The sequence below is a fragment of the Furipterus horrens genome, unplaced genomic scaffold (assembly GCF_987537825.1).
Source record: "Furipterus horrens unplaced genomic scaffold, mFurHor1.1.pri manual_scaffold_4, whole genome shotgun sequence".
Lineage (NCBI taxonomy): Eukaryota > Metazoa > Chordata > Mammalia > Chiroptera > Furipteridae > Furipterus > Furipterus horrens.
This window is the reverse complement of record NW_028327174.1, coordinates 12,153,881-12,180,888: the sequence shown is the minus strand read 5'-3', so window position 1 is coordinate 12,180,888 and position 27,008 is coordinate 12,153,881. Positions and strand designations below refer to the sequence as shown.

The window sequence follows — 27,008 nt, the reverse complement described above, 5'->3', positions numbered from 1 at the left end:
CACTGAAACAATAGCCAGGCCCCAGACAGAAAGCAGCAGCGGGCCCTGGTCTGGACTTGGGGAGTCACCGGCATCTCGTGGCGTTGCACAGTGTGGGCATTCTCATCTCTGTGCGGTGGGATACCAGTGGTGAGCCCAGGTTTTGGGGCCAGGCCGAACTGGGCTTACGTCTTGGCTCTTGCACTTACTTGCCGCCTCTCCCTGGGCAAATAAAATGACTCCTCTGAGCCCCAGTTCCTCTCTCCCCTCTCTGCTGGGGCTAACAATAGTACCTACTTGTGAGGATGAAATGAGAAAATATGTGTGACGTGTTTAGTGCTTGTCCTGTGGCACTCATTAAAAGGTGGCAACTATTACCACTGTTGTACGAGCGTCACTGCTGGAGGCCATTCGGGGAGTTTCACGTATGGCATTAAGATGCAGGAGAAGGGCAGAAGCTGGTGCCGTGGATGTGGGCACCATCCGCACAAAAGGGAGGAGAAGGTGTGTCAGCAGGAGTGCAGGGGGGGTGCCAGCCAGGGGAGGGAGGCCAGGGTAAGTGAGCAGGGAGGAGTCAGGCCGCAGGGTGTGTACTGTGGGAAGAGAGTGTGTGAGGAGACGGGGTGGGGTCAGCACCATCTGATGCTACAGGAAGGTGGAGTGGGCCACGCAGCATCTCAAACCAGGTGATCAGGGAGGCAGAGCTGCCTGAATGTTCAGATTACTCCTAAAAGTCCGGCAGCCCCATGTCTGAGTCCCCAAATAGAATCCTCTCTAAGCTGAATGCCTCCATGCCTCCTCGCTTTTCTTCAGCTTAATAAAGCCAAGCAGTTGCCCCGAGTGAAAGGCCCCGTCAACGATCCTGCTGCTGACTTCCTGCTCCCAGACAAAAGCCAGCTCCGCCTTCCCAGCCACCAGTAATTCCTCCCGAGTACGTGTCATGGATGGAAATGGAAAGCCCACCTCCCAGACGTTTAGCAGCATAGGAGCTCACCCCGACTCTCCTCTAAATTCTGACCTCTGCTGAGAACAGCCAGGGTTCTGGGACGCTGTATCGGAAGTTGGAGCCAGCGTGCTACTGACGGATCCCGTCTCTGAGCCTTTGCTTTATTACATGCAGTACCTGGGTTCGCTCAGTGCTCAGCGCTTATCAAACACCTTCTGTGCATTAGGCACTCTGCCAGGCGCAGGGGCTGCGTAATCCCTTTTCTTTCAGGAAGACATACTTGATGTCATTCTGTGCTCAAACACGCACATCCACTCACCGGAAATCCTGTTGGCCCTGCCCTCAGAATATTTTAACCTGACCATATCACACCACTTCCACTATTGCCACCCTCCTCCGGGCCTCTCTCCTGCCTAGACTATTGCAATAACCTTTGAATAGATCTCCCTGTTCTGTCCTCGCCCTCCTGTAGTTGATTTTTATCACAGACACCAAAGTAATCTTTTAAAACCATAATGGCAGGATCAAGAGTGTTGACATGGGGGGCTGGGGGCTGAGAGAGTGTGGAGACAGGCAATTTCAAATACTGTAGTCAGCACTGCCCTGACCTTTGTGGCTCAGTGGGTTGGGCTTCATCCCACAAAGCGAAAGGTTGCCAATTTGATTTCTGGTCAGAGCACATACCTGGGTTGGAGGTTCGGTCCTGGTCAGGGTGTGTACGAGAGGCCACCAGTCGATGTTCCTCTCTCACATCAGTGTTTCTCTCCCTCTCTCCCTCTCTCCTTTCCCCTCTCTCTAAAAAGAAATAACTAGAATCTTTAAAAGAAAAAATACCGTAGTCAACACTAGAATAGCTCTTTGATGTTGGTAAGGAAGGGAGTCAGGTGCTCTCTGGGGCAGCAGCTTTCTGGGCAGAGGGAACAGCAAGGGCAAAGGGCCTGGAGGAATGGACAGGATGCTGGTGTCTGTGGGAACGGAGTGAGCTGGTGTGTGTGGAGGGGACGGCGAAGAGGGGGAGTGGGAGGAGCTGAAATCAGAGGTGAAGGGAGACATTTGGGTAGGCCCTTCCAGAGGAGTCACCAGGGGCTCTGACCTTGTGTAGGGGGTTTCAGAGAAGGTTTTCCTATGGAAGTAACATCTGGTCTGACATCAGATGGATGAGGAGGAGCTGAGGGGTACAAAGGACTGGGATGCTCTTGGGTGAAAGGTTGCCAAGGGCGTAAGCCTGGAGGTGGCACAGACCTGGGCAGAGGCCAGTGGTGCTGCAGTGTGGGAGAAGGGAGGAAGTGCACAGTGGGGCTGCAGTGTGGGAGAAGGGAGGAAGTGCACAGTGGGGCTGCAGTGTGGGAGAAGGGAGGAAGTGCACAGTGGGGCTGCAGTGTGGGAGAAGGGAGGAAGCGCACAGTGGGGCTGCAGTGTGGGAGAAGGGAGGAAGCGCACAGTGTGAGCTTGGGGGGTTGTGGTAAGGATGTTAGTTTTTACGATAAAATAATGAGAAAACACTGAGGGGTTTTAATCAGAAGTGAAATAGATCAGAATTGCAAGTGTTTTGGAAAAATCCCTCTGATGGTGCAGAAGATGGGATGGAGGCGGGCAGGTGAGCAGAGCAGCGGAGATGCCGTGGACGCTGTCGTAGTAGCCCCGTGAAGGATGGGGACAGCTTGGAGTGGGGGGAAAGGAGGAAAGTGTGTGTGGCTGAGAGGGAACTGAAGACAGAACATCTGTAATCCCCGGCGATGGGAAGAGAGACTATCTGCATCTCAGACTAGCTGCGCTGCATTAAATGAGGAGCAACTGAGTCTCCTAAGCTTCACATTACGAGGCGATGGACAGCCAGCTGCCTCTGGAGTTCTCTTGCCTAAAAGAAATAAAACCGTAATTGAGCTGAATCAAGTCTTTACACCTGAGAGCCTGTTTATAGGGAGCACATAGGATAGATGCACAGATTAAATGCACTACAAGGAAGATTTCGGAATGTGGGACATTCCAGGGAACAAATAACTCGAGGGTGCCAGTAAAGCAATGGCACGAAGTGGATTTTTAAAGAGATTTAAGGAATAGAAGCAGGCAATATGGTATGTGTTATGCAGTGTGTGGACCTCGTTTGGATCCCGATACTAACAAACCAAAAGATTCCTTTGAGAGAATTTGAGTATAGACTGGGCGTTAGGTGATAATAAGGAAGTACTCTTCATTCTGTTAAGTATACTAATGGCATGGAGATCAATTTAAATGGAAAAATGTTGCTCGTTATTGAAGCTGGGTCATGGATATTTGGAGGTTTATTATACTGTGTTCCCTACCCTGGAGCATATTTGAAATTTTTCATAATAAATAAAAACAGAACTTCATGGAGAGCAGAGTTCACACTGAAACAAGGAACACAGGAAAGAACTGGTTCCGACGGGGACACCTTGTATTGGCCAGGCCTTTGGGACTCCTGAACGCAGGAGGGTCCTGCGTGCATCAGTCTGGAGCTCTGAGGACCTCTGCTCCTGACATGTGACAGTGTGTGTGGATGGTGACTAAGGCTGTGGCCGCGGAGGGATGAGGGAGTGGTAAGAGCAGGCCCAGGTCTGGTCTGGAAAGAACTGGGAGACGTGATGGCCAGGCAGAGGGGGCTGAGCTCCGTGCCTGAGGAGGAGCCGCAGGAGAACAGGCGCCTGGCTGACCAATGCCAAGGGCAGCAAGTGTTTCCAGCAGCAGGAAGGGCGAGCGGAGCCCAACACTGCCCGGATGTCAAGCAAGATGAGAACCCAAGTGAGTCCACTGGGTGTGTGTCACAGATAGAGGCTGCTGACTAGGTGAGCGGGACAGGAGTGAGGCCCGGAGGGAATGGGAGGTGATGAAAAGGAGACAGAGAGTCTAGGGAACTTGGGCAGAAGTGTGTTGTGAAAGGGAAGAAAGAGTGATGGCTTGAGGAGTGAGGAAATGAGAGGGTTTGGGCTTTGAAGGGGAGGTGAGCCGTTATGGAAGGCATTACAATGAAGAGAGGCGAGCGGAACGGTGGAGTATGTGGTGGAAGAGGCAGTCAGTGGTGGAAGATTCCTGGAAGGCAGGAGGGGAAATAGGAGGTGATGCCCCCTGCTGGGGCAGAGGGGGAAGCCGGAGAGGGGCGGTTGGAAGTGTGAGAGTCTTGGGAGAAGGCTGGAGTTTGTCACGGAAAGGGAAAGAATTAGTGAGCAGAGGAACATGCTAGGGCTGCCCAGTGAGGCAGAGGCTGGTGATCAAGGTGCAGCAAGAGAGCCGGTGGGAGACTGAGACAGGGCAGGGGAGGCAGAAGGCAAGGATGGTGTGGCTGCCGACGTGGGGAGAGGCCCCTGTGGCCCATGGGACTAAGGAGGGCTTCACGGAGGACACTGGCCCTAGCGCTGTGAGCAGATGATTTTGATAGTGGGACCCTGAAAATGGTGCTTAATGTCTTCTCACCCCCAAGTCTCCATCACATGTTGTAACCTACTGCCCCCCACTCGACCTTTCACCCCTTTAGCCCCTTCCCCCCTCCTGCTCCAAAACAGTCCTTACCAAGCAGCAAGCAGTTGGGTAAGCCTGGGGCCAGGCTGGGGGTCAGGCCTGCGGTGTGCTGCTGGGGACCCTGTCCTGCCGGGGATCCTGTCCGGCCGGGGGCTTGGTCGGACAAGCCTGGGCTGTATGATGAGGAGGAGACGCCAGTTGCAAGTCAGCGCTCTCACGCGAGGCTCTTCAAATAACACGAAGGATGGCTTGTTCGCAGGAAGAGTTCCAGATGCCGCCGAGCCTTGCAGGGGGCTTCTGCCCACACTGTGGCTGCCAGGCCTCCCTGTGGACCGGCCCCGGAGCACGCTCTGTCCACGCGCGTCTCAGGCCGTCAGCTCTCTGCAGGGCTGGGCTGCCAGCCTTGTCTCTGAAGCTGCTGCTGTTGGTTGCAGCCCAGTGGAAGGACTGGACAACACAGGGGGCACTTAACCGCTTAATGTGTCCCCCTTCTCCTTCCAGCTTAACTCAGGTGATCCGAAAGTTTGCCAAGCAGCTGGACGAGTGGCTCAAAGTGGCTCTCCACGACCTCCCGGAAAATCTGCGGAACATCAAGTTTGAATGTAAGCACTGAGTTTGGGGACCGAGGGGAAGGGGGAAGACATTTTCCGGCCAAACCTCTTACCTAGGTTGTTCATATATAATAATAACGATAGCTACCACTTACTGTTTGTTACCACAAAGAAGCAAGTATTCTGAGTGCTTTCCATACATTAACTTATTTAATCTTTACAAAATGTTTATTCCGGGGGGCACACCTGCTTTTACAGAAAAGGGAACACGCTTAGGAAGGGCATTAAATAAGTAGCAGAGGCAAGATTGCTCCCCGGTCTGTCTGTTGACACAAGAGTTTCTGCTCATCGCCTCCACACCCCGTATCCGATCCTCATGGCTCCTCTGCGGTGCAGGAAACGGTGTTCCTATTCTGCAGGTGGGGCCTCCGGAGGCAGAGGAGCTTCCCCCGCAGAGCCACACAGCCCCTAACTGGGGGCCAGGAGTCCCACGCCAGCCTGTCTGACCCCACAAACCCTGAGCTGTCTCTTGAGCTCCTGCCCACAATCTGGTGGTGGCGGGAGGCAGAAAACAGCTTCAGGGTTTCACCTATTTAATTCCCTGCCTAATGAGAAAGCCACATTAATATTTCTCATAAGGGGACTGGGGCTGCGAATCTTTTCTCTGCGGAGCATCACTTGCTGCTTCCCCAGCGTTAGTTTGGCCCAAGGAAACCGGTCCTATTTCTCTGTACTTGCGGGAAGATGCACACACGTGCTATTAAACCAAGATGAAATGATTTTAAGCAAATCAAAGTTTAAAGATATGTTTCTTAAAGCCCCATCTGAATACAGCTTGCCATTCTTGCCTGAAACCAGTGCCCCCAGAAAAATGAAGGAGATCAAATTACCCTCTCTCCGCAGGCAAAGGGAGCCCTTTCAGTGGCTGTGAGGCCGCCCGCGGTGCCCATCACCTATTGATAAAGCCCGCTTTATTTCACGGCTCTCAGTTCTTTTCTTTTCATCTGCACTAAATTCCACATCACAAAGTTAAAGAAAAAGTAATTAAGGAGAAGGATTAACGATTGATCAGCCTGGAAAATTGGAAGTTCATCTGTCCCTTCACCACCCCCACCCCCCACCCATTCCTCCACCCCACGTCCTATTTTTCAAACCGAGCTGGCTCTGAGCACAAATGACAATAATCCCAGGGACATTTCTGGTTGTTTCCTGACCAGTTCAGAAATTAATGAGAAGAATGCCTCTGCCCGTTTTAATTAAACTGACAAAACAAACCTGTTGAAAGTTGGCAGCAGTAAGCTTTCTTCGGCCTGTGGGTGCCTGGAGACACCCACTCTTCCCAGGGAGCCTTGGGATGCACCTCAAAAATGGGCAAGGAGTGAAAACACACCCCACCCCAAAGGACTGTAAGAATGAAGATTCTGGGCAGGCACGTGGCCTGTCTGTTTCAAAATCCACAGAAACAAGGTCACCCCATTTCTGGTCATCAGCCTACTGTGTCAGTGTGGGGAACAGAACCATCAACACAGGCAGACAGGTCCTGGGGCTCATTTAAGGAAACTGACAGGTGATGACCGATTGCAAGGCCACGTTCAAGGTGCAGCCCAGGGCTCCATCCTAGGAGCAACCCCCGGCAGCCTGCACCGCTCAGTCAGGGTTTCCTGTTAGATAAGCTACTTTTTAAAGGGCCTTCTTCAAAGCCTCCACTTGATTCCTGCAATTATTTATGGGGAGAAGGGCTTGAGCTTGCAATTAGCTAAATGAAAGACAAGTAAATAATTGCTTTTACTCACGGCTGACTGACAGCAGTTTCTCACACCTGCTAGTGTGACTTTGAAATATATGCCCCAAATATCACCGTTCTAGGAAATAGTTGTCCAAGTGGGAAAACAAAGAATCAAAAGCTGGGTTTTACCGGTGGGCGCTTAAAACGAGGTTGGACAATGAGGCAAATTTAGGTAAATAGGAAAGTTACTTTTTGAAACCTGCCCCTGGAAAATCCAAAGTAGGACCATAGCGCCTGCAAAGAGTTTAAACGAATTTATTTTTTTCTTTCAGTGTCGAGAAGGTTTTCCCAAATTCTGAGACGGCAAACGTCACTAAATCACCTTTGCCAGGTACGTGTCCTGTGTCGTGTGCCCTGACTACTCCTGAGACGCTAACGCTACCCGCAGGGCAGATCCACAGAGCAGCTCCCCGAGGGGGAGGGGAAGGGAAGGGGCGGAGGTGGAGCGACAGTACACTCTTAGTGTTATCTTCCATTTCTACAGACGAGGAACAAAAACATTAGCCAACCACTAAATAGCCCCACCAGGCATACAAAACACCTTCTGACATCAGTTGCCCCTGTACCTGTTGTAGGTTCTCAAGTTTGTGTTTCCCTTACGTAAACTGGGGTTTCTCGGCCACTGGTGACATTTAGGGCTGGATTTTTCTTTGTCGTGAGGAGTTGCTTTGCTCACTGAGATGTTTAGTAGCATCCCTGGCCTCGACCCACCAGATGCCAGTAGTGCCACCCACCCGCAAGCACCACCTGGACTGGGACAACCAGGAATGTCTCCGGACCCGGCCTCACGTAGCCAGGGACACAGCACGCCTGGCTGCAAACGCTGAAATCAGTGACTCAAGCAGATAGAGAGGACAGTTTGTCTGTGGCTTCCGTGTCATCCAGAAGAGTTCAAAGCTGCGAAGCGTATTAAATACTTAGCCAATCTTATTTATTTTTCTAGATTTCTGTTCTTTTTAGCACAGAAGTGACAATATGCTTACCATTTAAAAAGTTCAAAAATAACAGAAGTGGAATACAGTAAAAAGTAGATGATTCCACTATAACTCTAGACTTACAACTTGATGGCATAAAGCTTTGCATTTCTATTAATTTTGCACCTTCAGGGAGGGACTCTAAGTCTTCCCATTAATATTCATTAAATATTAATGCTCTAAAAGAAGAGGGAGCAAACTGGTGGCTATAGGTCAAATCTGGCCCTCGGATGTGTGAGCGTATTTTTGTTTGATTTGTACGTGTTCAGAAAAATGTTCTTCACTTAGTCACTAACCACTGAAACTTAGAGATGACAGCTGGACACCTAGATTTTCTGTAAAAGATGTTTAAGAGCTGGTAACCCCCAAACTGCGCTTCCCCGGGCAGCGATCAGCTAGGTGAGCTGAGCTCCTCTGCAGTGGGCACTGTCTGCCTCTCCCCACCTCACTCAGGTGTGTCACCTGCCTGCCTGCCTTACATGTCTGTGTTTGCAACCTCTCCCTATAGTCCCAGTTCTGGGTCGGTGCCATCTATTGAAGGTCAAGGGGGGAGGGAGGGGTTTCTAGTTAAGAGTGGCCTGAGGCAGGCTGCAGGCCAGGAACCAGAAAGTATAAAACCGCACCCACACCCCTCACTGCTCCCGCTCTGCTCCCGGCTTACACAACACAGAGAGTGATGTGGAGACCAGAGGGAAGCCCTTCCACGTTCCTGCAGGCAGGCACAGAGGCCACACCTGGGTGTTGTTCTGACAGATGAATGGGATTCAGTGAAGAAAACTAATATTGGCAAATGAAAGAAACACTGCCAGATTTCCCAAGGGTGTGTGCTTGGGTCACGTCAGGGAACTGGCTGTGGTTTTGGTGTGTACCTCGGGGCTCAGAAAGTTTAGGAAAGCCTTTGACCCTTCAATGCACAGGTAGGTAAAAGCACTCACACTCAGCCTGTGCACGTGCACACACACACACACACACACACACACACACACACACACACACACAGTGCCTCTCCACTTTCCATGTGGACAGTATGTAACATCATCAAGCACTACCCTTCCATTCAGAGAAGGAAAACTCTGACTCCAAAAAACCTCCGCTGCCTTGCGGCATACCTCTTCAGGGGAAAGGCTAAGGGAGTAAACCCCGACAGGAAATCCGGAGCCGGAGTCCCTAAGGCGGTTTGACGTTGTAGTCAACACCGGCAACTCCTGCGGCGCACCTGAAGCCAGGCTGTATTGACTCCGTCTTTCCCTTGGACCCTTCAGCTGCGAAGAGGGGGGGGGTCTGCTGCATGGGCAACAGCAGACCCTCCATATCACCCTGCCCAGGCTCTGTAGCTTCAGCTTCACTGGAGAGGACACTCCAGCGTCATCACAAGATGTCGATACAACACGGGAGGAGACAGATACCGTGTCACTCCCGAGTCGGACTGCACAGCCATTCTTGGCGGTGCAGATAGACTCTTAAGAAGCTACACCATCGTCTCTCGAGACGGACGGCTGCCGACTGCCGACCGACCCTTCCATTCTTCCCTGGACAACTACCATACACATTCCTGGAGCAACCAGAGGACTGGGGTTTATGCTAAGAACATTTCATGGTACATCTTAGTATCCTAAACACACATAAGACAAGTCAGACTAACCAGCTACATAGCCAAAAACTCACCTCCAAATAATTAAACCCAAGAGCTAAATATTCCGGCCCTTTTGGATACACTAAGCAAGCAACTTAGCATTCACATCGCAGCCATTCAGCCCACAAAATCTTTTGAGTGCCTACTGTGTGCCAGATACTATGTCTGCTTAGTGGTATTTGCTCCCAGCAGAAAAAAAGTAAATAAAAAATAATGGAAAGCGGCTAAATGTTATGAAGGAAACACGATGGAAGTAGAGCCTACTGGTCCTAGTTAAAGAAAGTGATCAGAGGAGGCCTCTCCGTGGGAGCGACATTGATGCTGGAGCGTACAGGAGGGAAGGGTTGCCGGGAAGGGCAAGGGAGAGAAGAGCGTTCCAGCCGGCAGGAACACCATGTGCAAAGGCCCTGAGGTGCCCTTGCGGTTACCACAAAGAGAACAACCTGGATAGCAGTTGCCTCTTTTATTGAGCTCTTACTCCTTGAACTATGCCCTCTTTAAACATAATCATAAGAAATTGTCAACAGCATCCTTCCGAAAGGGACAGGTTCTATTACATGTCCATTTTATAGATCAGAGACAGGTTATTCTACTTGCCTGAGCCAAGTCAATCAGCTGGTCAGCAGCAAGGCCAGGATTTGAACTAGGTTATTTGAATCCAGGATCCCAGACTTTTACATTTGTTTTCATTATCATTAGAGACTGACCCGATTCACCTGCTTGTATAGTCTAGGCCTCTGTGCCCTTCCAAGAGTTCTCCAACGATTTCAGCAAGATGGTCTTGTGTTCAGATAGTCTGGGTGTAAAAGGCATCATCAGTATTTACCTTTGCCTAGAAATGCACAAGCATTAGGAGACATTTAATGTCCATGTGCTTTTGAAATCTTTTATTTTTTCCATTTTATTAAAGACTTCTTTGAAAACATGCAAGTAAAGGAAATGATTCTGGAAATATTTTTCTTTGCTTTTATCAATGTTTTTCCAAGTCGTTGGTTCCAAGTATTGTTGTTCCAAGTGTTGTTTCAACTGGCAAATTTAAGTTCCACTAACGAGGGTTTGCTGAGGCAGCTACAATGTAAACACACGTGACACACACGGATAAACTACCGAGTCTTAAGGTGTAATTTCAATTACATTTCAATTATATTTATATTTGTTTCCATCATCACGGTTACATGAAAAACAAGCAGAAACAGAAAGCGAGACTGCAGACTGCTTCAGCACGCATTTAATTGGAAAAATGCACACTGTAAAATTCCTGGGGTTAAAGCTCTCCCAGGCCCAGGGCAGCAGGACCACTCCTAGGTCTGGAATGTCACGTCCCAGGCGCTGGAGACATAGAGGTTATTAAGCACAGAGCTCCCGTCCACAGGCTTACATCAGAAAGCTGACAGGTCTCTGGGCTTCATCCCTTTCTCCACGGGACCGAGACCGCAGGGGCTGGGAACAGCAGGGTCGGGGCTGGCCCGGCCACCTGGAGGCCATTTTTTCATAGCGCAAGGGAGGTAGGTGTGTGAGAGCCACGAGAGAAAACAGTGTACAGATCTGAGCTACGGACTCAGCTACTTCCTTCCTAAAATCGAGTTTTCCTGAATTTCAGAGTAGTTTGCAAAATACCATTGGCAGATTCATTAAAAAGGCTCAAAGGACATAAAGGGAAGGGGTTTTTTCACCTGACCAGCCATGAGCTAACGAGTTGGTTGGGCTGGATTCCAGGCATCCCGGACGGTGATCCACAGTGCGGACATCACATTCCAGATGCTGGAGGACTGGAGGAACGTGGACCTCAGTAGCATCACCAAGCAGACCCTGTACACCATGGAGGACTCGCGCGAGGAACATCGCAAACTCATCATCCAGCGTAAGAGGTCCCACCTGGGGCTGTGTCTTTGATTTTTTTTTTTTTTTTTTACAAAGAGAGCAAGTATCTCGGGAGATAATGGTGGCATTCCCACCCTGTCCTTTCCCCTAGGACCTCTCCCTCTCGTCTAGTTCCTGTTCTGTGGGTGGGCCCAGATGGGAGGGCTGATTGCTTTCAGAGGCCACGTGTCCGTGTTGCTGGGAAGCGGGTCTTGGTGTGGCGGGCAGCACACATCCTCATGGAGCGAGCCTCACAGAGCTTGTTGCCTCTCTCCATGTTTGTCAGCCTCAGCTCGGCTGAGGCGGGGGGCTGCCTGGGGCTCAGTGAGCCTCAGGTGAGGTGACCCACCTACTGGCAGGTGGAGCCTTGTGATCACCTGAAACGTTTAAGGAGGGGACAGGTGGTGATTTCATTTCTGTGAACATATGTTCATGTTCCCGTGGACCAAGGCTGCAGGAGCACTGCTGCAGATGTTGTCCTGATGTGGTCAGGTGGTCCTCAGCAGTAGGGGACATGAGAGGGCCAGAGGACACCACCACCATCAGGAGCACGCCCTGCTCTTCCTCAAGTGCCCATGACGGCCTGCTGCTCAGGGCACCCGCAGCCTGGGGACCCTGGGTCAGGGTCCTCGCGACTTCCTTACTTTGCTCAGCCTGCCTCTCTCACGCCTCTGGGGAGAGAGGGCAAGATCCTGATAGTGATGTCATGCAAGACCCTGCGGACTGGCTGCACCCTGGAGAAGTGGGGCCTATTCTTCTGAGAGCCCCAGGCCCTCAGATTTCCAGTTTGTGGCTGCTACATTGATGTAAAGGAAAAACTGTCTTTCTTAGCCTGCCTAAGCATGTGGAGTTTATAAACAAAGTTCTCTGCTGTTCCTGTCAGAGGCCTTTCCCCCACTCTGAAAGCTTTTCAAAAGCACGGGCCCTATGGGCCTTCCTTGGGGCTTTTCTCCTCATTGACCCCAGTCCTCCTCTCAAGCACTTCGTTCTCTCTCTCTGCAGCCCCGAGCCCGCTCTCCAGCTAGGAATTCCAGAGATAGAATAATCACTCAGCCGCAGGCTGCCTGCCCTCCAGCAGGTCCTCTCAGACCCTCTGTATGCACGACCTCAGTCTCCATGTCAGCCCCACAAAGAAGATGCTCTATCGTCCCAGTCTCACCCATGTGAAAACCCAGCCTCGGAGAGCTGGTGAATCTTAACCAAGGTGGCAGAGCTGCACCTTGGACCCAAGTCCCATCTCAGCTTTCCCACCAGGTGCTAGCCTGTCACTCTGCAGAGGAGACAAAAAAGAACGAGATGTGGGCATGTCTCAGAGGTTCCGGAATCTTCCGGAATTGTTCCAATCACACTTCCTCTCTGCTTTTCCCGACTGCCCACTGGAGGGCCAATGGCAAGCATGGCTGTGAGCACCCAAAACACAGGCTGTGGCTCTGATGACTGTGTCCCCAGGGCCTCAGCCTGGGGCAGGCATTGGGGAGGTGCCCGTCATGTCTGTTTGGGACCAAACAGATGCGTGGGAACCAAAAGCACCCGACTTCCTCGTCCTGCTAACCATTCCCAGAAGCATTATTCTCAGTGCTCTTTTCCCCTCAGCACCTTTTGTGGGGAAGGGATGCGTGACCCAGACTCATGGGGAAAAGTGCAATCACCATCGCTTGCTTTAGGGACCGGCCAGGCCTAGCCTTCGCCATGGCCATCTCTCCAATCAAGAGCCTGGCGGGCTTGCTCTTCCAGCTCTCTGAGGCGTGAGGTGGAACGGTGCCCTTTAAGGGTGTGGCGTGTCCTTCTAGAGGGCAGGGCTGGTGCGTTCAGTTCAGCCCAGCGGGTGCTCACTGAGTGCCCACCCCGGGTCAGGCCCCATGCTAGACAAGTAAGATGGACAATGCCCTTCCCACAGGGGGCATAGGGCTAATGGCAAATTAGAAGTTGAACAAGTAATGTACAAATGTGTCACATCTTACCAAAGAGGACACACTATGTGATGCAGTTCCAGGAAGAGGGGGACAGAGGTAGGACGCCAGGCGCGAAGGCAGATGGCCTGGCATGGGGGTGTCATCACTGCCCCTCGCAGGCAGCTGGGGCGTAAGTCCCTGAACACAGGGAGCCGGATCAAAGGTCAGTGTGAGCAGGCCCAGGTGCAGCTGCGTGGTTCACTGTCCGTTCCTTACAACCAGGTGACAGGTCTGCAGGTTCCTGCTTTAGGGTGTCGCTAGGAATGCTCTGCTTACCTTAAGCAAAAAAGTGCAGGCTGGGACTTGAGTGAGCTGGTGAGCTGGGGTAAGTGGTGCTGTGGGGAGGGCAGGGGGCTGGGATGCAAACCCTGGCTCCCGTGTGCTGAGCCGTGCCATGGCTTCCTAATCTGTGAACTGGGGATAATGCAGAGGGCTGAGGTGGGACAGTGTGTGCCCTTGCCCAGGACACAGGGCAGTGCTGGGACATGAAGTGGTTCAAAGGCAAGCGCTCGAGCCAGGCCATGTTTTAAACTTGCCCCTGCCGTTCACTAGCTCTGCCACCTTTGGAAAGTTACTCATTTCATAGTGCCTCTGTTTCCTCTTGTGTAAAGTGGGTAGTGCTGACAGTAAATACCTCCGTGGGTGGCTCATTCATTCATTCAGCAAACAATGGAGCCCACAAAAGCACTTGAGCAACTACTACCCACCATGCACTGTTCTAGGGCCCGATCTCATGATATTCACATTCAGGGCATTGGCTAAGGTTCGTGAGTGTGTCCACGTAAAGCATTTGGAAGAATGCCTGGCACGCGGCAAGCACCACATTATTGGTAGCAGTTAGCATTTTCGTTGCCGCTACCACCACCATCATCATCACTGATTGGAGTGCGTTTGCTCAGATACACAGACGGTGTCACAGAGTGAATGGACACCAACCAAGGAGAGACTCAGAGACCTGGGCTCCAGTCCCTGCTCTGCCACTCGCTCACCCTCTGAGTGTGAGTGGATCATTTCATCTCATTAAGGCCTGGCTTCCTCATCTGGCAAACGAGGCAGATCAAGTAAATGGACTTTTAAAGCCCCTTCCCCTTCTGCAGTGTGAGGACCTTCTGGCGGTCCTGGAAGCTGACCTCCTGGAGCAGCTATCAACTAAGTGAAGCAGGACAACTGGGCCATTCCAGGGAAATGGGAAAATTAAAAAAAAAACTGCTCAGACAGATAAAAACTATAGACACGTGTGGGTCTTGAATTGTGGTTGAATTTATTGAGCTCCACATACAAAAACACACAAAAAAATGTAATGAAAAGAGATGTTTCAAATTGGAGACTGCCACAGAGGTGTTTCTATTTTCCATGGTGCTCCACTGATTTACAAAGCACTTCCCGATTCAGTTATCTGACATACAGCTGAACGGAGGCTGTAAAGTGGTACAGTTATCTGCGTTTTACTAGTGCAAAAACTGAGGGCACAGAGATTGTTTCCTTCATTCCACAAATATTTATTAAGCATCTCCTACTTAAGTACTACTCAGTGCTACTTAAGCTGAGCATCGAGAAGCTGGTTAGGCTACTGTCCAATGTAGTTGTGGTTTAGAAACACTTGCGTTATCCAATGTGCCCTTCCACGGGCAGAGAGCAAGACAGCCACTCTGTGTCTGTCCACTCCCACAGGCCAGCATGCCATGGATAACAGCTGCATCGCAGGTCACACACCAGCTAATAAAAAGAGCAGACAGAGCAGGCGGGACACATGCGCACACACACACAAACTATAACACAGTATTATGAGCGATGTAATGAAGGCAGAATATGGAAGATAATATGCAATGAAAGTACAGAAGGGGAGTGATCGGTTCTGCTGGCAGGAGGCAGGAGGAGGGTAGACAGGACCTCACAGAAGGGTCATTTTGGCTGGGCCATTAAGAACCAGAGTCCAAGCAGAGGGAAGTGCCCAAGAAAAGCAGGACTTGGGAGAACGACAAGGAATACAGGGTGGCCATGGGTTAAGGTGTCCATAGGCAAGGAAGGTGAGCCTGGAAAGGTAAGCTGGGGCATGTTTCCTAAAGCTTCGAATGCGCTGCTAAGGCTTTGGAGTTACAGTTTAGTCAGTTCTGTCCCTCTGTTCTTTTAAAGATGCATCTCTGCTTGCACGCAGTGCGGTGATGGCGGGGCTCTCCTTTGTTTGGCAGTGTATCAGGAGTTTGACCACCTGCTGGAGGAGCAGTCTCCGATCGAGTCCTACATCGAGTGGCTGGACACCATGGTGGACCGATGTGTTGTGAAGGTCAGTAGGCGGGAGCGGGAGGGGCAGCCCATCGCCCACCTTTGTGACACTGGGGTAGCACAGCGCCCCACTGTGAGCCCCTGAATGTTCCCCAGCGGCCATGGAGCCCCAGGGTTGTGAGGTGGGGCCTCTCAGGAGGGGACGGGCCATAAGAGGCTGTACTCTGAGTCTCCCTCCCCTGATTCAGCCTGGTCAGCATCTCTTTTATCTGTTATGTGCATTGGGCCTTTACAAAAGATTTCATTTTTTAAAGCGTATTTTCTCCCTGATAAAAACAAAGATGAAAACCATTGCTCGATACTTTGAATCTGGAGACCTTACATAAGCTTTCCTGTCAACTTCCAAAGACAGCAATAAATGAAAGGTCAGGTCCACCATTGTTAATGTCATTCCCTTTCTTGCAGGTGGCTGCGAAGAGACAGGGGTCCTTAAGGAAAGTGGCCCAGCAGTTCCTCTTGATGTGGTCCTGTTTTGGCACAAGGGTGATCCGGGACATGACCTTGCACAGTGCCCCCAGCTTTGGTAAGGCTGCCCCAGCCCTCCCCACACCCCAACACTTTTTTCTCTCGGCTATGTGCATTGAGGTCACCTCTCTGAGTCAGCCACGGTCTTACTTGCTGTCTCAGAGACCATGAGGACATTACCATGAAATATATCTGTTCTGGAGTCCCATATTCTTAGAACTTTCAGGGAGAAGGACGACACTGTGAAGTATTCAAGGTGAAGTATACAAACCTGAAAAGGAGAAATCCGCACATGGGCAGCATGTGACTTTAGAAAGAAATAGATGGCAGTGGCTGAACTCCCCTTTTGCCAGCTGTCCCCAGAGATTGCTGCTTCCACGGGCCTGTTTTGCAGGATTCCATCATGTGCCCTTCCCAAGACTGGGCACAGAAGGAAGCCTCTGAGTTTGCACATTTGCAAATGGCCTGATGGGCGCTCCAGCCGTGGGTAGACTGTCTAAAGTTTTCTTTAAGAAAGTGCCCCTGTCTGATCCCTGGGAGAGGACTTCTCATTCATTTCCCAGAAGACCTCTGTACCCCAAGTCCTTAGCTACTGTGTTCCAGCGTGCAGGGACCTGAAATCGGCCCCGTGGTGCTTATGACAGTCTCTGCGGGCAGGGGCCTAATCACCGACTTGGGGTGACTGCTGTCACACCTTGTGCGACACAGTTTTCTGTTTTTCCTTGGAAAGAATGGAGGATGCGTTGAGTCCAGGTCTTCATTAGCAAAGTGAGGTGGAACTTAAAAGCATTATCCAGACACTGGAAACCTCAAACCGCTTTGGCCTCAGTTTTGTGGGCATTTCAGCAAAGGGCTGTTGGTAAATTTTCTGGGTAATTGCTTCAGCTCTCTATTTTACTTTGCAAGTAGAGATGTGGTTTTGTTTCTCATTATCTCCAATTAAGCCAATCAGCTCTGGGGTCTGCTTGGGGTTTAATTTGCCCACTTTTCCATCCAGCTTTGTATGGCCTTGTCACCGTTCTCCAGTTGTGCTATACAACCAAGTGAATATGTGGGGAAACAAAGAAGGCGCTAGTTTTTCTAAACAGCTCCGTCCATGAAAGACAGTGTTTACCCAATTGGAGCCGCATTTGGTAGTGGATTTCTTTACTCTGAGCATGGGGAAGGTCCCTGAACCTGCCCGCACCATGGCTACAGATGGCCAGTCTCCTTGGGCTGTGCGGGGGGAGGGGAGGCTCTGCTGGCCGCTACCTGGGCAGGGCCGCCAGGCGTGGCATTCTGCTGGCTGCCAGTTCAGCGTTGTTGGTGTTCGCACATGTTACCTCTGGCTCTGGGAAACTCATTCGTGCGTAACTGCCTTCAGTTAAGCGCATGGTGGACAGATATTTGAGATTTTTTTTCATTGTTTCCAAATCAGAGGCTCAACAATATCACACACATATACACACCCGCGAAGCAAGCCTCTTTTCCTTATGTTATCTTTTATTTCAATCAATTTGCTGATTCTTAAGCTGACTCTGTATGTTATCAAGTACCCTTCTTTACACCGGGAAAGTAATTCACTTCAGTATTCTTTGAAATTCATTCCTTTTCACTAAGTTAACAGTCAAGCTGAGAAAGGCAGTTTGGACAATAGAAAAATTAGGGTTTTATGAATGGGCTGAATGTCTTACTAAGGAATATTGTTCCTAAAAATGTGTTTATCTCTTTTTGAACCACATATAATTTAGGATATACTGGAAACTCAGGCAAATGGCAAAAACGATCACAAACCTTTTAGAAATTCGGAAAGAAAGACAGCAACCCAGTATCACTTTTGCAGTATTTTTAGACCCTAAATGGGTTGAAATACCTGTTTCCAAGTCCATTTTGCAAACTATCTGATGCGGTCCCACTCATCCAACTCATTGTAGGGTTTTGCAGCTTGGGGTGACAGGCAAGTTGAAAGAATTTGCATCAGACAAAAGCCCAGCTCCCCCTTTCTGCCTATATGTGTCAAAGACACAGCTGGTGGCTGTGTTTGGGTCATGCGTTTGCTGTATAAAAACAGCTAATTAGGAAAAAGAGCCCTCTGTTCCCTGCCCCCTCCCCCAGCCGAAGGGGCCAGCTCCATCTCTCACCACTCCCTGGCATGGTGAGGGGCGCCGAGTTTGTGTGTCCGTGTAGCAGGCTGACCGTCACAATGATTGTGTGGAATATGACAGTGATCCCGTGGGGGACTCTGTCACCTCTTCCCAGAACAGTTCTTTCAAAGGCAGTTGACTCCTTTCTTCGCCTTAATTCCTTTTCACTCTTTTCTCCCTCATTCCTTTTCCCCGAAGGAGCCTGTGCTGTGAACTAAAGTAGCCAGGCTTTCTCTCTCTGCTGCAAGCAGCAGTTTCTAGCAAAATTAGTCAGCCAAGGTAGGCTAGCAGGCAGCGCACTTCTAGTCCTGGTAGAGCTGAGGAAATGAGGGTTTTCATTTTAAAAAGAGATATCATTTCAGTTGCCCGCTCTGATTTTAGTTCTGAGGACCCCGGATCCCCGGTCAGTGCAGGTGCCTTTGCCCTTTCGCTCTGGGTTTCCCTCGGTTGCCCCTGATTTCACAGGAATATCTGGAAGGCAGCAGGAGTTCCCAGAAGTACTTCAGCTTATACATAATGGTTTGAAAGCAACCCTGGGTTTGATGGCCAAGGGAGCAGGACTACACACATCATTCCCCAGGCTTCACTTTTTTACATGCTTGTTTGCTGGCCTAGCACCAAAGTTCACTCACTCGGGCAAGGCCGGAGGCCCCTTGGAGTGGTTCTGTCAGGGAGCAGCTACGAGACCAAGTGGCCCTGACTTGAGCCTTCCAGACTGCTTCTCTGTCCTGGCCTGGCTCTCTTACCCAAAACCTGCCAAACTGCAGCATCTTAACGTTAGAAGTGTCACCCGGGTCTCCACCAAGCGCTAGAAGGCAGATACCGCTTCCCCTGTTTGCAGGAGAGGAAGCGGGGACCCAGAGAGGGCGGATTTGCCTGTGGACACACAGCAAAAGGAGTGGCGCTCCCCCTGGAATCTCTGCTCCGCTAGGTCCCCGGCTCCCTCTGCTGAGCCGCACTGCCACACTGCCCCTTGTCGCTTTCTCCACCACTGAGGTATGGCTAATAAAAACAAAGTACCAGTTACTGGGAGCCTAGCATACATGACACGTGATATTAAGCACTTTCTGATTTAATTCCTACAACCAGCTACGAGGTCCCCGCTTCCTGCCCTCAGTGTGACAGAACATGAAGCAAAGGCAGGACAATGACAATCAATTTAACAAACGCTTAGGAAGCACAGACTCCCATTTCATTCTCACATGAACTCTGCAAGGCAGATAGTAGGTACCTTTTTTACAGGGATGGAAAGAGAGCATAGAGAATTTTCTTGCCCAGGATTAATAGGGCAGGTGGTAGTGCTCTGTTGCGCAATCAGATCTGCCTGACTGCCAAACCCATCCTTTTTCAGGGCCACAATTAAGACAGATAACCGGGCTCAGATGCACAGACAAAAAGACTGGACACATTTATTTAATCCTCATTGATGGTTTTTAAAGAATCCATATTGATGGATTTTTTTAAAAATTTAAAGCTATGAGAAAAAAGAACAATAATTAGACTATCATGAGTCATAAATGGTACCAGAAGACAACAGAACAGTATCTTTTAACAAGTTGCGTACCAGGGAATTTAAATGCCTTTTAGAAATGACTAGAATTCTCGCCACCCGTACGCCATGCGTTAAGTGTTGAGAACAAAGAACTGCCAACCATAATTCAAGAGTGAGGGCAAAGTAGAGACTGATTCAGTTAAACAAAGATAAGAGACTTGGTGCCCATAGAACTTCACTTAAAAAAAAAACTTATTAAAGGATGCATTTCGGCAAGAGGGAAAATAAAGCCACAGTGAGGGTCTGGAATATAAGAAACAACACCGTTCTAGTTATTTTTGCTGTGTAACAACTTACCCTAAAGCTTAGTGGCTTAAAACAATCATTTCATTATTATGCTCATGGGTTGTGTGGGTCGGGAGTCTGGACAGGGCGCAGCAGGGGTGGCTTTGCTCTGCTCTGTGATGTCTGGGACCCTGGGTGGGAAGGCCCAGAAGCTAGCAGTGAATCACCAGCTGGAGGCTTCCTCACCCACGGGTCTGGTGCCTGAGCTGGGTGCGGAGCAAGGTGCCTTCACCTGGCCCTTCCATGTGGCTTAGTTCCTCGCACAATGGTGGTTTCTGAATGGTTACCCTTCTCATATGACGAGCTCAGGTCTCCACACGTAAGCATTCTAAGGAGGAAGCCACACTGCCCTTTGTGACCCAACCTGAGGCGTTAGAAAGGGTCGCTTCCCCACACTGTTGGTCAGAACAGTCACAGGCTGACCAAGACCAAAGGGGGTGTGTAGCCCCCAAATTCCCACTGGAAGAAATGTCAGAGTAGTTGAGGGCCCCCATTTTAAGATGAGAGAAATTTTAAAATAGGTAAACAAATTCAATTAACTATTGATTCTCGTTTGAAAACTAATTTTTATGTGTTTAAAAAAGATAAAACCCAATTCTAGGAAACAATACAACATGGGGTGGTGGGCAGAGAATAGCTAAAGGAATAGTTAAAGCAGGCTTAGGTCTCGGAATAGTAAACAAAGCCAGGTGGTGAGCACACCGGTGGTCATTTTTAAATTCTCTATACATTTTGATATGTTCGAAATTTTTCACAAGAAGAAAAGAAATGCTTTGATTCCATAACATGCAATTAATTATGTTACCATATAACAAGAACAGAAAAACGACAAATCGCCTTTTGTCTCTGTCCTAGTATCTTTGTTCATAACAGGCTCTGATGCTCACTAGCTCGGTGACTTTAGGCCAGTTATTTAAATCCCCTGGACTTTCGTTTTCTTGTGTATTAATTGAAGGTAATAATGTCTTCTTCATGGTGTTGGAAAATTGAAAGAGCTTAGCACAGTGCATATGCTCAGTGGTCAGTGCTTGCCCATTTGATCCATCCCTCTAACAAGTATTCACGGAGCCTCTACTGCGTGCCTGGCACCCTTCTGGACACTGGGTATAGGGCAGAGGGGAAAAAAAAAAGCAGATAAAAATCCCTGCATCTACAGGCCATACAGTCTAGTGGAGAAAAGCACTAGATAATAATAAGTAAGTTAGATGTATAGTAAAACAAACGGTGCTAAGTGCTAAAGAGAGAAATACGTCAGGGGACTTTAGCTCCAATCGCCTTTCTCCCATTTGTCTGTCGCTTGGATGTTTCTCTCTTCCTCTCCCTGGTCCAGTTCTCCCCACCCCCCACCCCCATCTCCCGTCTTTCTGTAGCTCCACTCTACTTTCCTGTTCTCTCCTGGCGCTGCTCCCGTGGTCATGACACTCTGGCACTGAACTGTGTGTTGCCCGATAATCTTAATGATTGATTTCTGCTTACTAAGGACACGGTAGCTTTTGTGGAGTCAGAGACTACGAAAGCGTTACGTTTCCTTTGTACTCAGAGCCACCAGCACCGTAGTAGGCAGGAAGCAGGAGCTCTACGAACTTGCTGTTTGAAAGATGATTGAAAGTGATCAGACTAACTGGGTAACTGGTCAGAGCCATTACGGAAGAGAGCTTGAAGCCCCAGATGAACACCACGCTGCTACCCCCCCCACCCCCCACCCCCAGGGCTGGCCTCTAAGCCCAACTCTGACGTTTTCTCATAGTGCGGTCCTGGGCAGATTTCCTCTACTCATCATATCTTTGTTTCCCTGTCTCAGAAAGCAGGCAGGTTCTATAGATGATTTCTAAGGCGCCTGCCTGTGTTCAAAGTGCTAGTCTAAACCCACTTTCATCATGTAGAGTTTTCCATTCTAATTCATTGTTTCATAGTATGTTTCTTCCTATGCTTGTTGACTTAGAGCAACATAACAAATACTTCTTCGTTTTGGAGATAGTTTCCTTTTAAGCATTTAATGCTATCTTTTGACGTCCTTGACTCTACGAACAAAAGAGTCCTAGGATCTTAGAACATTAGAAGCAAAAGAGACCTTAGAGATAAAACAGCAGCCGCCATTTATTAAGCACCTAGTGTGGACTTTTTCTCATTACAGTATTTCTGTGACATAGGTTTTACTATCCCCTTTTTAGAGGGCCATATTGCAGAATCGTTGAAGAGCAATTACAGAATTATACAGTCATGGGTTCAAGTCCTAGTTCTGCCACTTAATAACTGTGTGACATTGGACAATTACATTACCACTCTAACACTGTAAGCTTCGATTTCCTCCTTTGCAAAAGGAGAGTATCACTAATACAGTTGTGATGAGGATTAATGGCAGCGGTAAATCTATAGTTGTTACAGTGGCTGCCACAGAGCAGGGGCTCAATAAAAAACTGAATTTGTTTTTAACATTTACAAAGAGTAACTCATCTAAGGTCCCAGGTACTCAGTGGCAGGGCTGGATCTCGCCTGGGCGGCTTGATCCAGCACCTGTGAAGTTACCCACAATGCTGTACCTCCTCAGTGGTTCCAGGATCCATTCTGGGGAAGTGGATGGAAAGTTTAGTTGTGGAGGCTGCATCTCATGGTGACTCAGCAAAACCTGAACCTTGCTTAATCCCAAACGGGGTCGAAAAACAGATGCAGCCCCTGGGGCTGGAGGAAGAATGTATAGAAGGTTCAGAATGGGGGCCTTTGTCCTGGCGCCCTGTGGTCGGCTCCCTGGAGAGCAGGTGATGGTGCATAGAGCTCACAACTCAAATGGCCCTTCCAGGGACCCAGCCCTTTATGCCATCAGGGTCTTATTGCTGTGAGGAGGTTGGACTAGCTGATCTGTAGGGGAGAGGGAACAGATTTGGGAGCCAGGCCACACTGAGGCAAATGCCTGCTTGCCTACTGATGGAGAGACTCATTTCCTCACCTGTAAGAGAGGATAATACCACCTATCTCACAGTTTGTTGTAAAGATGAGGCCTGTGTTAAGTACTTAGTAGAGCTCTTGGCACCTAGTAAGCACTCAATAATTGGTAAGTGTGATGATGATCATGATGATGATCATTATTGCACCAATGACAATAATAGTGGTGAAGATGATGACAGAATCACAACGAAGCCAAAGTCTCATAAGGCCTCTAAATAAGCAAACTGGAGAGTGTAGGAGAGGGAAAAATTTCCCCTTTTGCCTCTTGGATCTCTGGATGGTCTAATAATCAGATTGACATGAGACAGAATGACAGGAGAAAATAACAAAATTTAATTATGTACTTAAATAATTATATGTATGTGTCTGTGTATATACATAAGAATATGGGGCCCAAGGACAAATCAGGCAGTTGAGGCTTCTATGCCATCCTGAGCTAAGGAGAAAGGCGGTTGTGGTTTGAGACTTCAGAGGGCAGGAAGGGAAATCATATGGAGTTGAAAAAGCAAACGTTGGATAAACAAATGTTTGCTGGGCCATCTTTAACAATGGGACACAGACTTACTTCACTTAGCATAAGACCCTCTAGCTCCATCCCTGTTGTTGCAAATGGTAAGATTTAATTCTTTTTTATGGCTGAGTAATATTCCGTTCTGTATATGTATCACAGCTTCTTTTTTATCCTCACCCGAGGATATGTTTATTGATTTTAGAGAGAGAGGAAGGAAGGGAGGGAGAGAAACATTGATGTGGGAGAGAAACATCACACTCCCTGACGAGGAACCGAACCCACAACCTAAGCATGTGCCCTGACCAGGAATTGAGCCCGCCACCTCTCAGTTTATGGGAAGAACCAACTGAGCCACACAAGCCAGGGCTGTACCATAACTTTTTATCCATTGGTCTATTGATGTGGAATTTAAAGAACAAAATAAAATGAATAATCAAAACAGAAACAGACTCATTGATGCAGAGAACAGGCTGATGGCTGCCAGGAGGAAGAGGGGTTGGGGGCCTGGATGGAAAAGGTGAAGGGACTGAGAAGGACAGACCGGTAGTTACGGAACAGTCACAGGGATGGAACACACAGCACAGGCAATGCAGTCAATGATACTGTAATAACCAAGTGTGGTGCCAGGTGGGCACTGGAAGTACCAGGGGGAGCACTTTGTAAAGTGTCTGCTTGTCTGGCCACGATGCTGTGCACCTGACACTAATACAAAATAATAGTGAATGTCAACTGTAATTTAAAAATAAAATTTTTTTAAAATTTGGAAACAAAACAAAACAAAACAATGAAACACAGAGAGGGCTTTGCTCAAATGGGCCTTGTTGGGCTGCTCCCTGATGGCTCCCTTGCTGGGACAGGTCCTTTATCTAAATTCTTTTAGGTAGTTGGTGGAACGTGAAAGGTTCTTCCTGAGTCTTCTGTTTCTTAAAAAGTAACCGGTTTACAACAGTCGCTATCCCCCCACAAAAGCATATTTGGGGTGGCAGACTCTACTCCCTGTCAAGGAAAATAGAAAAAGGAGGCCAGCTTGTAGGGAGTTGGGTGAGTGGAGCTGGCATGACTTACATTTCATGGGACGGCGGGATACCTTCATGGAGATGTCCCCTGGGGAGCTGGAAATGTGGGACTGGAGGTGCAGGCTTGGCTGCCCCCGACTCTGGCCTTCGGGAAGCCTTGGCTTAAGCAGACATTCACTGAGCACCCAGCGTCTGTGGACTGTCCCACTGCCCATGGTGGCAGCGTGACACGCAAGGAAAGATGGTTTGGAAGCAATATATTATCAATTAATTTTGTCATCTCACACAAGTACTTGACTTGCAAAATAGGAATAAAGACACCTACCTTACAGGGTAGTTGTAGAGATTAAATTAGAGAATATACAACTTTGAGGACAGAAACTGGCACATTAAAAAATCTTTTCAAATGATTGTTCACATCCCTTTGAATGAAACAGCTTACTTTAAATTGAAAATGCAGAGAAATTCTTGAAAATACCAAACCTTTTGAAGTTAATATTTCTTCTGAGAACCACGTGCTAAATGAAGGTCTCAGAAACATTTAAGGAAATAATTCAGTCATTATAAATTAAAGATTTCAATTCTGCTCCTAGGATTGGGTAACTGGCAGATACCGATGAACTACAAGGCAGCGTCCCTGCCATGGATGCCCTTAAAGTCCAATCAGGGAACTAAGGTGTTGTGCTTGTGGGAGAAGTAAGACTGAACAAGCCCTGCCTGGTGTGGCTCAGTGGGTTGGGCGCCATCCTGCAAACCGAAAGATCACCGGTTTGATTCCCGGTCAGGGCACACGCCTGGGTTGCGTGCCAGGTCCTTGGTTAGGGGTGTGTGAGAGGCAACTGATCCGATGTTTCTCTTGCACATCGATGTTTGTCTCCCTCTCTTTCTTCCTCCCTTCCCAGCTCTCTAAAAATAAATAAAATCTTAAATTAAAAAATAAGACTGAACAAAGTGAAGGTGCTCAGGCGAGGATGAGGCCAGTGCGTGTGGGAGAGCTCCGAAGCATTTGGGTGGGTAGCTCAATCGGTGCTGTCTTTGATGGTGTCGTATGAATAGATTGAGCCGGGAAAAGGTTCCATTGCCACCACGTGTAAATGACACTTACCTGTGCTAAGCAATAGTTTAGGTTGAGGACATGGCAAAGGAGAGCCACCTGTGGCCCTGAGGGGCTCCTCCGTGGGGCATGACTGTCCTGAACAGGTCGTGAGAGCTGGTGACCAGGAGGCGGGGCTTTCCTGAGCTGACATGACTTACCCTTCTGTGTGGCTCTCCTCTCACAGGGTCCTTTCACCTCATTCATTTGATGTTTGATGACTACGTGCTCTACCTGTTAGAATCCCTGCACTGTCAGGAGCGGGCCAATGAGCTCATGCGAGCCATGAAGGGAGAAGGAAGCACCGGTAAGCCGCACGGCACTGGGCATCGCCCTGCTTGGCAGTTTGATTTGTGGTCTGTGTTTCTGTAGCTTCTGTATCACAAGGGAAGTGTTACAGCGAGCAGGTCAGGGGGTGTGAGACCAGGGATGTCTTTTTCTTCCTTCGAGTGGGCGTGTGTGCAGCTGGGAGTTGCCTCACGTGCCATGATGGCTGTGGGGAACCCACAAAGGGTTTTACGAGGCCCAGACTAGAAAGAATATTTCATTTTTTAAAGCCCCTTAAGGATCAGTCGCCTTGATCGTTGGCTCTGAGAACCCACCCTTTTCTCTCCCCATAGCAGACGTCCAAGAAGAGATTATCTTGACGGATGCTGCCCCACCAACCCCTTCACCAGTGCCGTCATTTTCTCCAGCAAAATCGGCCACGTCCGCGGAAGTGCCACCTCCATCCTCCCCTGTCAGCAACCCGTCCCCTGAGTACACTGGCCTCAGCACCACAGGTAATGGAAGGTCCCTCAAGGCTTTGAGTGGGGAGTTGATGTTTAAAGCAAGAGCTTTCTGGAAAAACATTCTTCCCTCCAGCTCCCCTACCCCCCATTAAGGCAAAAACCTGAGTAGTTCCCTGGATTTATAGATGACTTGCAGTTATTCATTGATTTGTTTGTACGTATTCTTTATGCTTCTGTTTTCCAGTTGGCAGATTAAGTACATGATAAAATCTCCACCACCCCTAAGCCATTAAAATGATTAAAATGGTACAAAACATAAATTAATACACAGCCATTTTTGAAAACAAGAAAGGGAGCTCCCTGTGAACCACAGACTGAGAGGCATCTCTGGAAAATTGGGCAGACAGAAAGCCACACACTAAGCCATGACAGCCATAATCAAGATGGGGGATTACAAGGTGCAAACAAATGCTATGGGTCCCCAAGGAAGGAGAGCTTCTACCTGGTCAGAGGTAGCAAGAGAGACCTCACAAAGGAGGAGGATTTGAGCTGGAACTTGACTTTGACAGAGGTGTAGCAGAAGGGCCTTCTGGGCAGAGGACAGTGCGAGCACCTACAAGGGTGGGGACGTGTGGGGCCTTTTCAGAGATGGGTGAGCTTTGGCTGAAATGTCACAGGCCAGTGAAGGAGGCGTATGGGCTGGAAAGGGAAGTGGGAGTCACACCCCGGAGGATCTTGAATGCCAAGACAAGTTTGGAAATGGAAAAGTGGCATTACAAGGATATTAACAGCTACTTGCCAATGTCCAAATGTTACTTTACAAAATACAAAGGATCTTTGCATAACTGTCT

The 27,008-nt window shown here is 49.1% G+C and overlaps 1 protein-coding gene across 1 annotated transcript in view; it reads left to right on the top strand.

Annotated features, from left to right (window-relative positions):
• Positions 1-27,008, top strand: part of RFX4 (regulatory factor X4) — a 133,706-nt gene that overhangs the window by 84,268 nt on the left and 22,430 nt on the right. Inside the window, exons 9-15 of the mRNA XM_090272568.1 lie at positions 4,901-5,001; positions 7,009-7,067; positions 11,060-11,204; positions 15,345-15,439; positions 15,844-15,961; positions 25,614-25,733; positions 26,047-26,208. Of these exons, the coding sequence (XP_090128694.1) occupies positions 4,901-5,001; positions 7,009-7,067; positions 11,060-11,204; positions 15,345-15,439; positions 15,844-15,961; positions 25,614-25,733; positions 26,047-26,208 (800 nt within the window). The remainder of the gene's footprint in view (positions 1-4,900; positions 5,002-7,008; positions 7,068-11,059; positions 11,205-15,344; positions 15,440-15,843; positions 15,962-25,613; positions 25,734-26,046; positions 26,209-27,008) is intronic.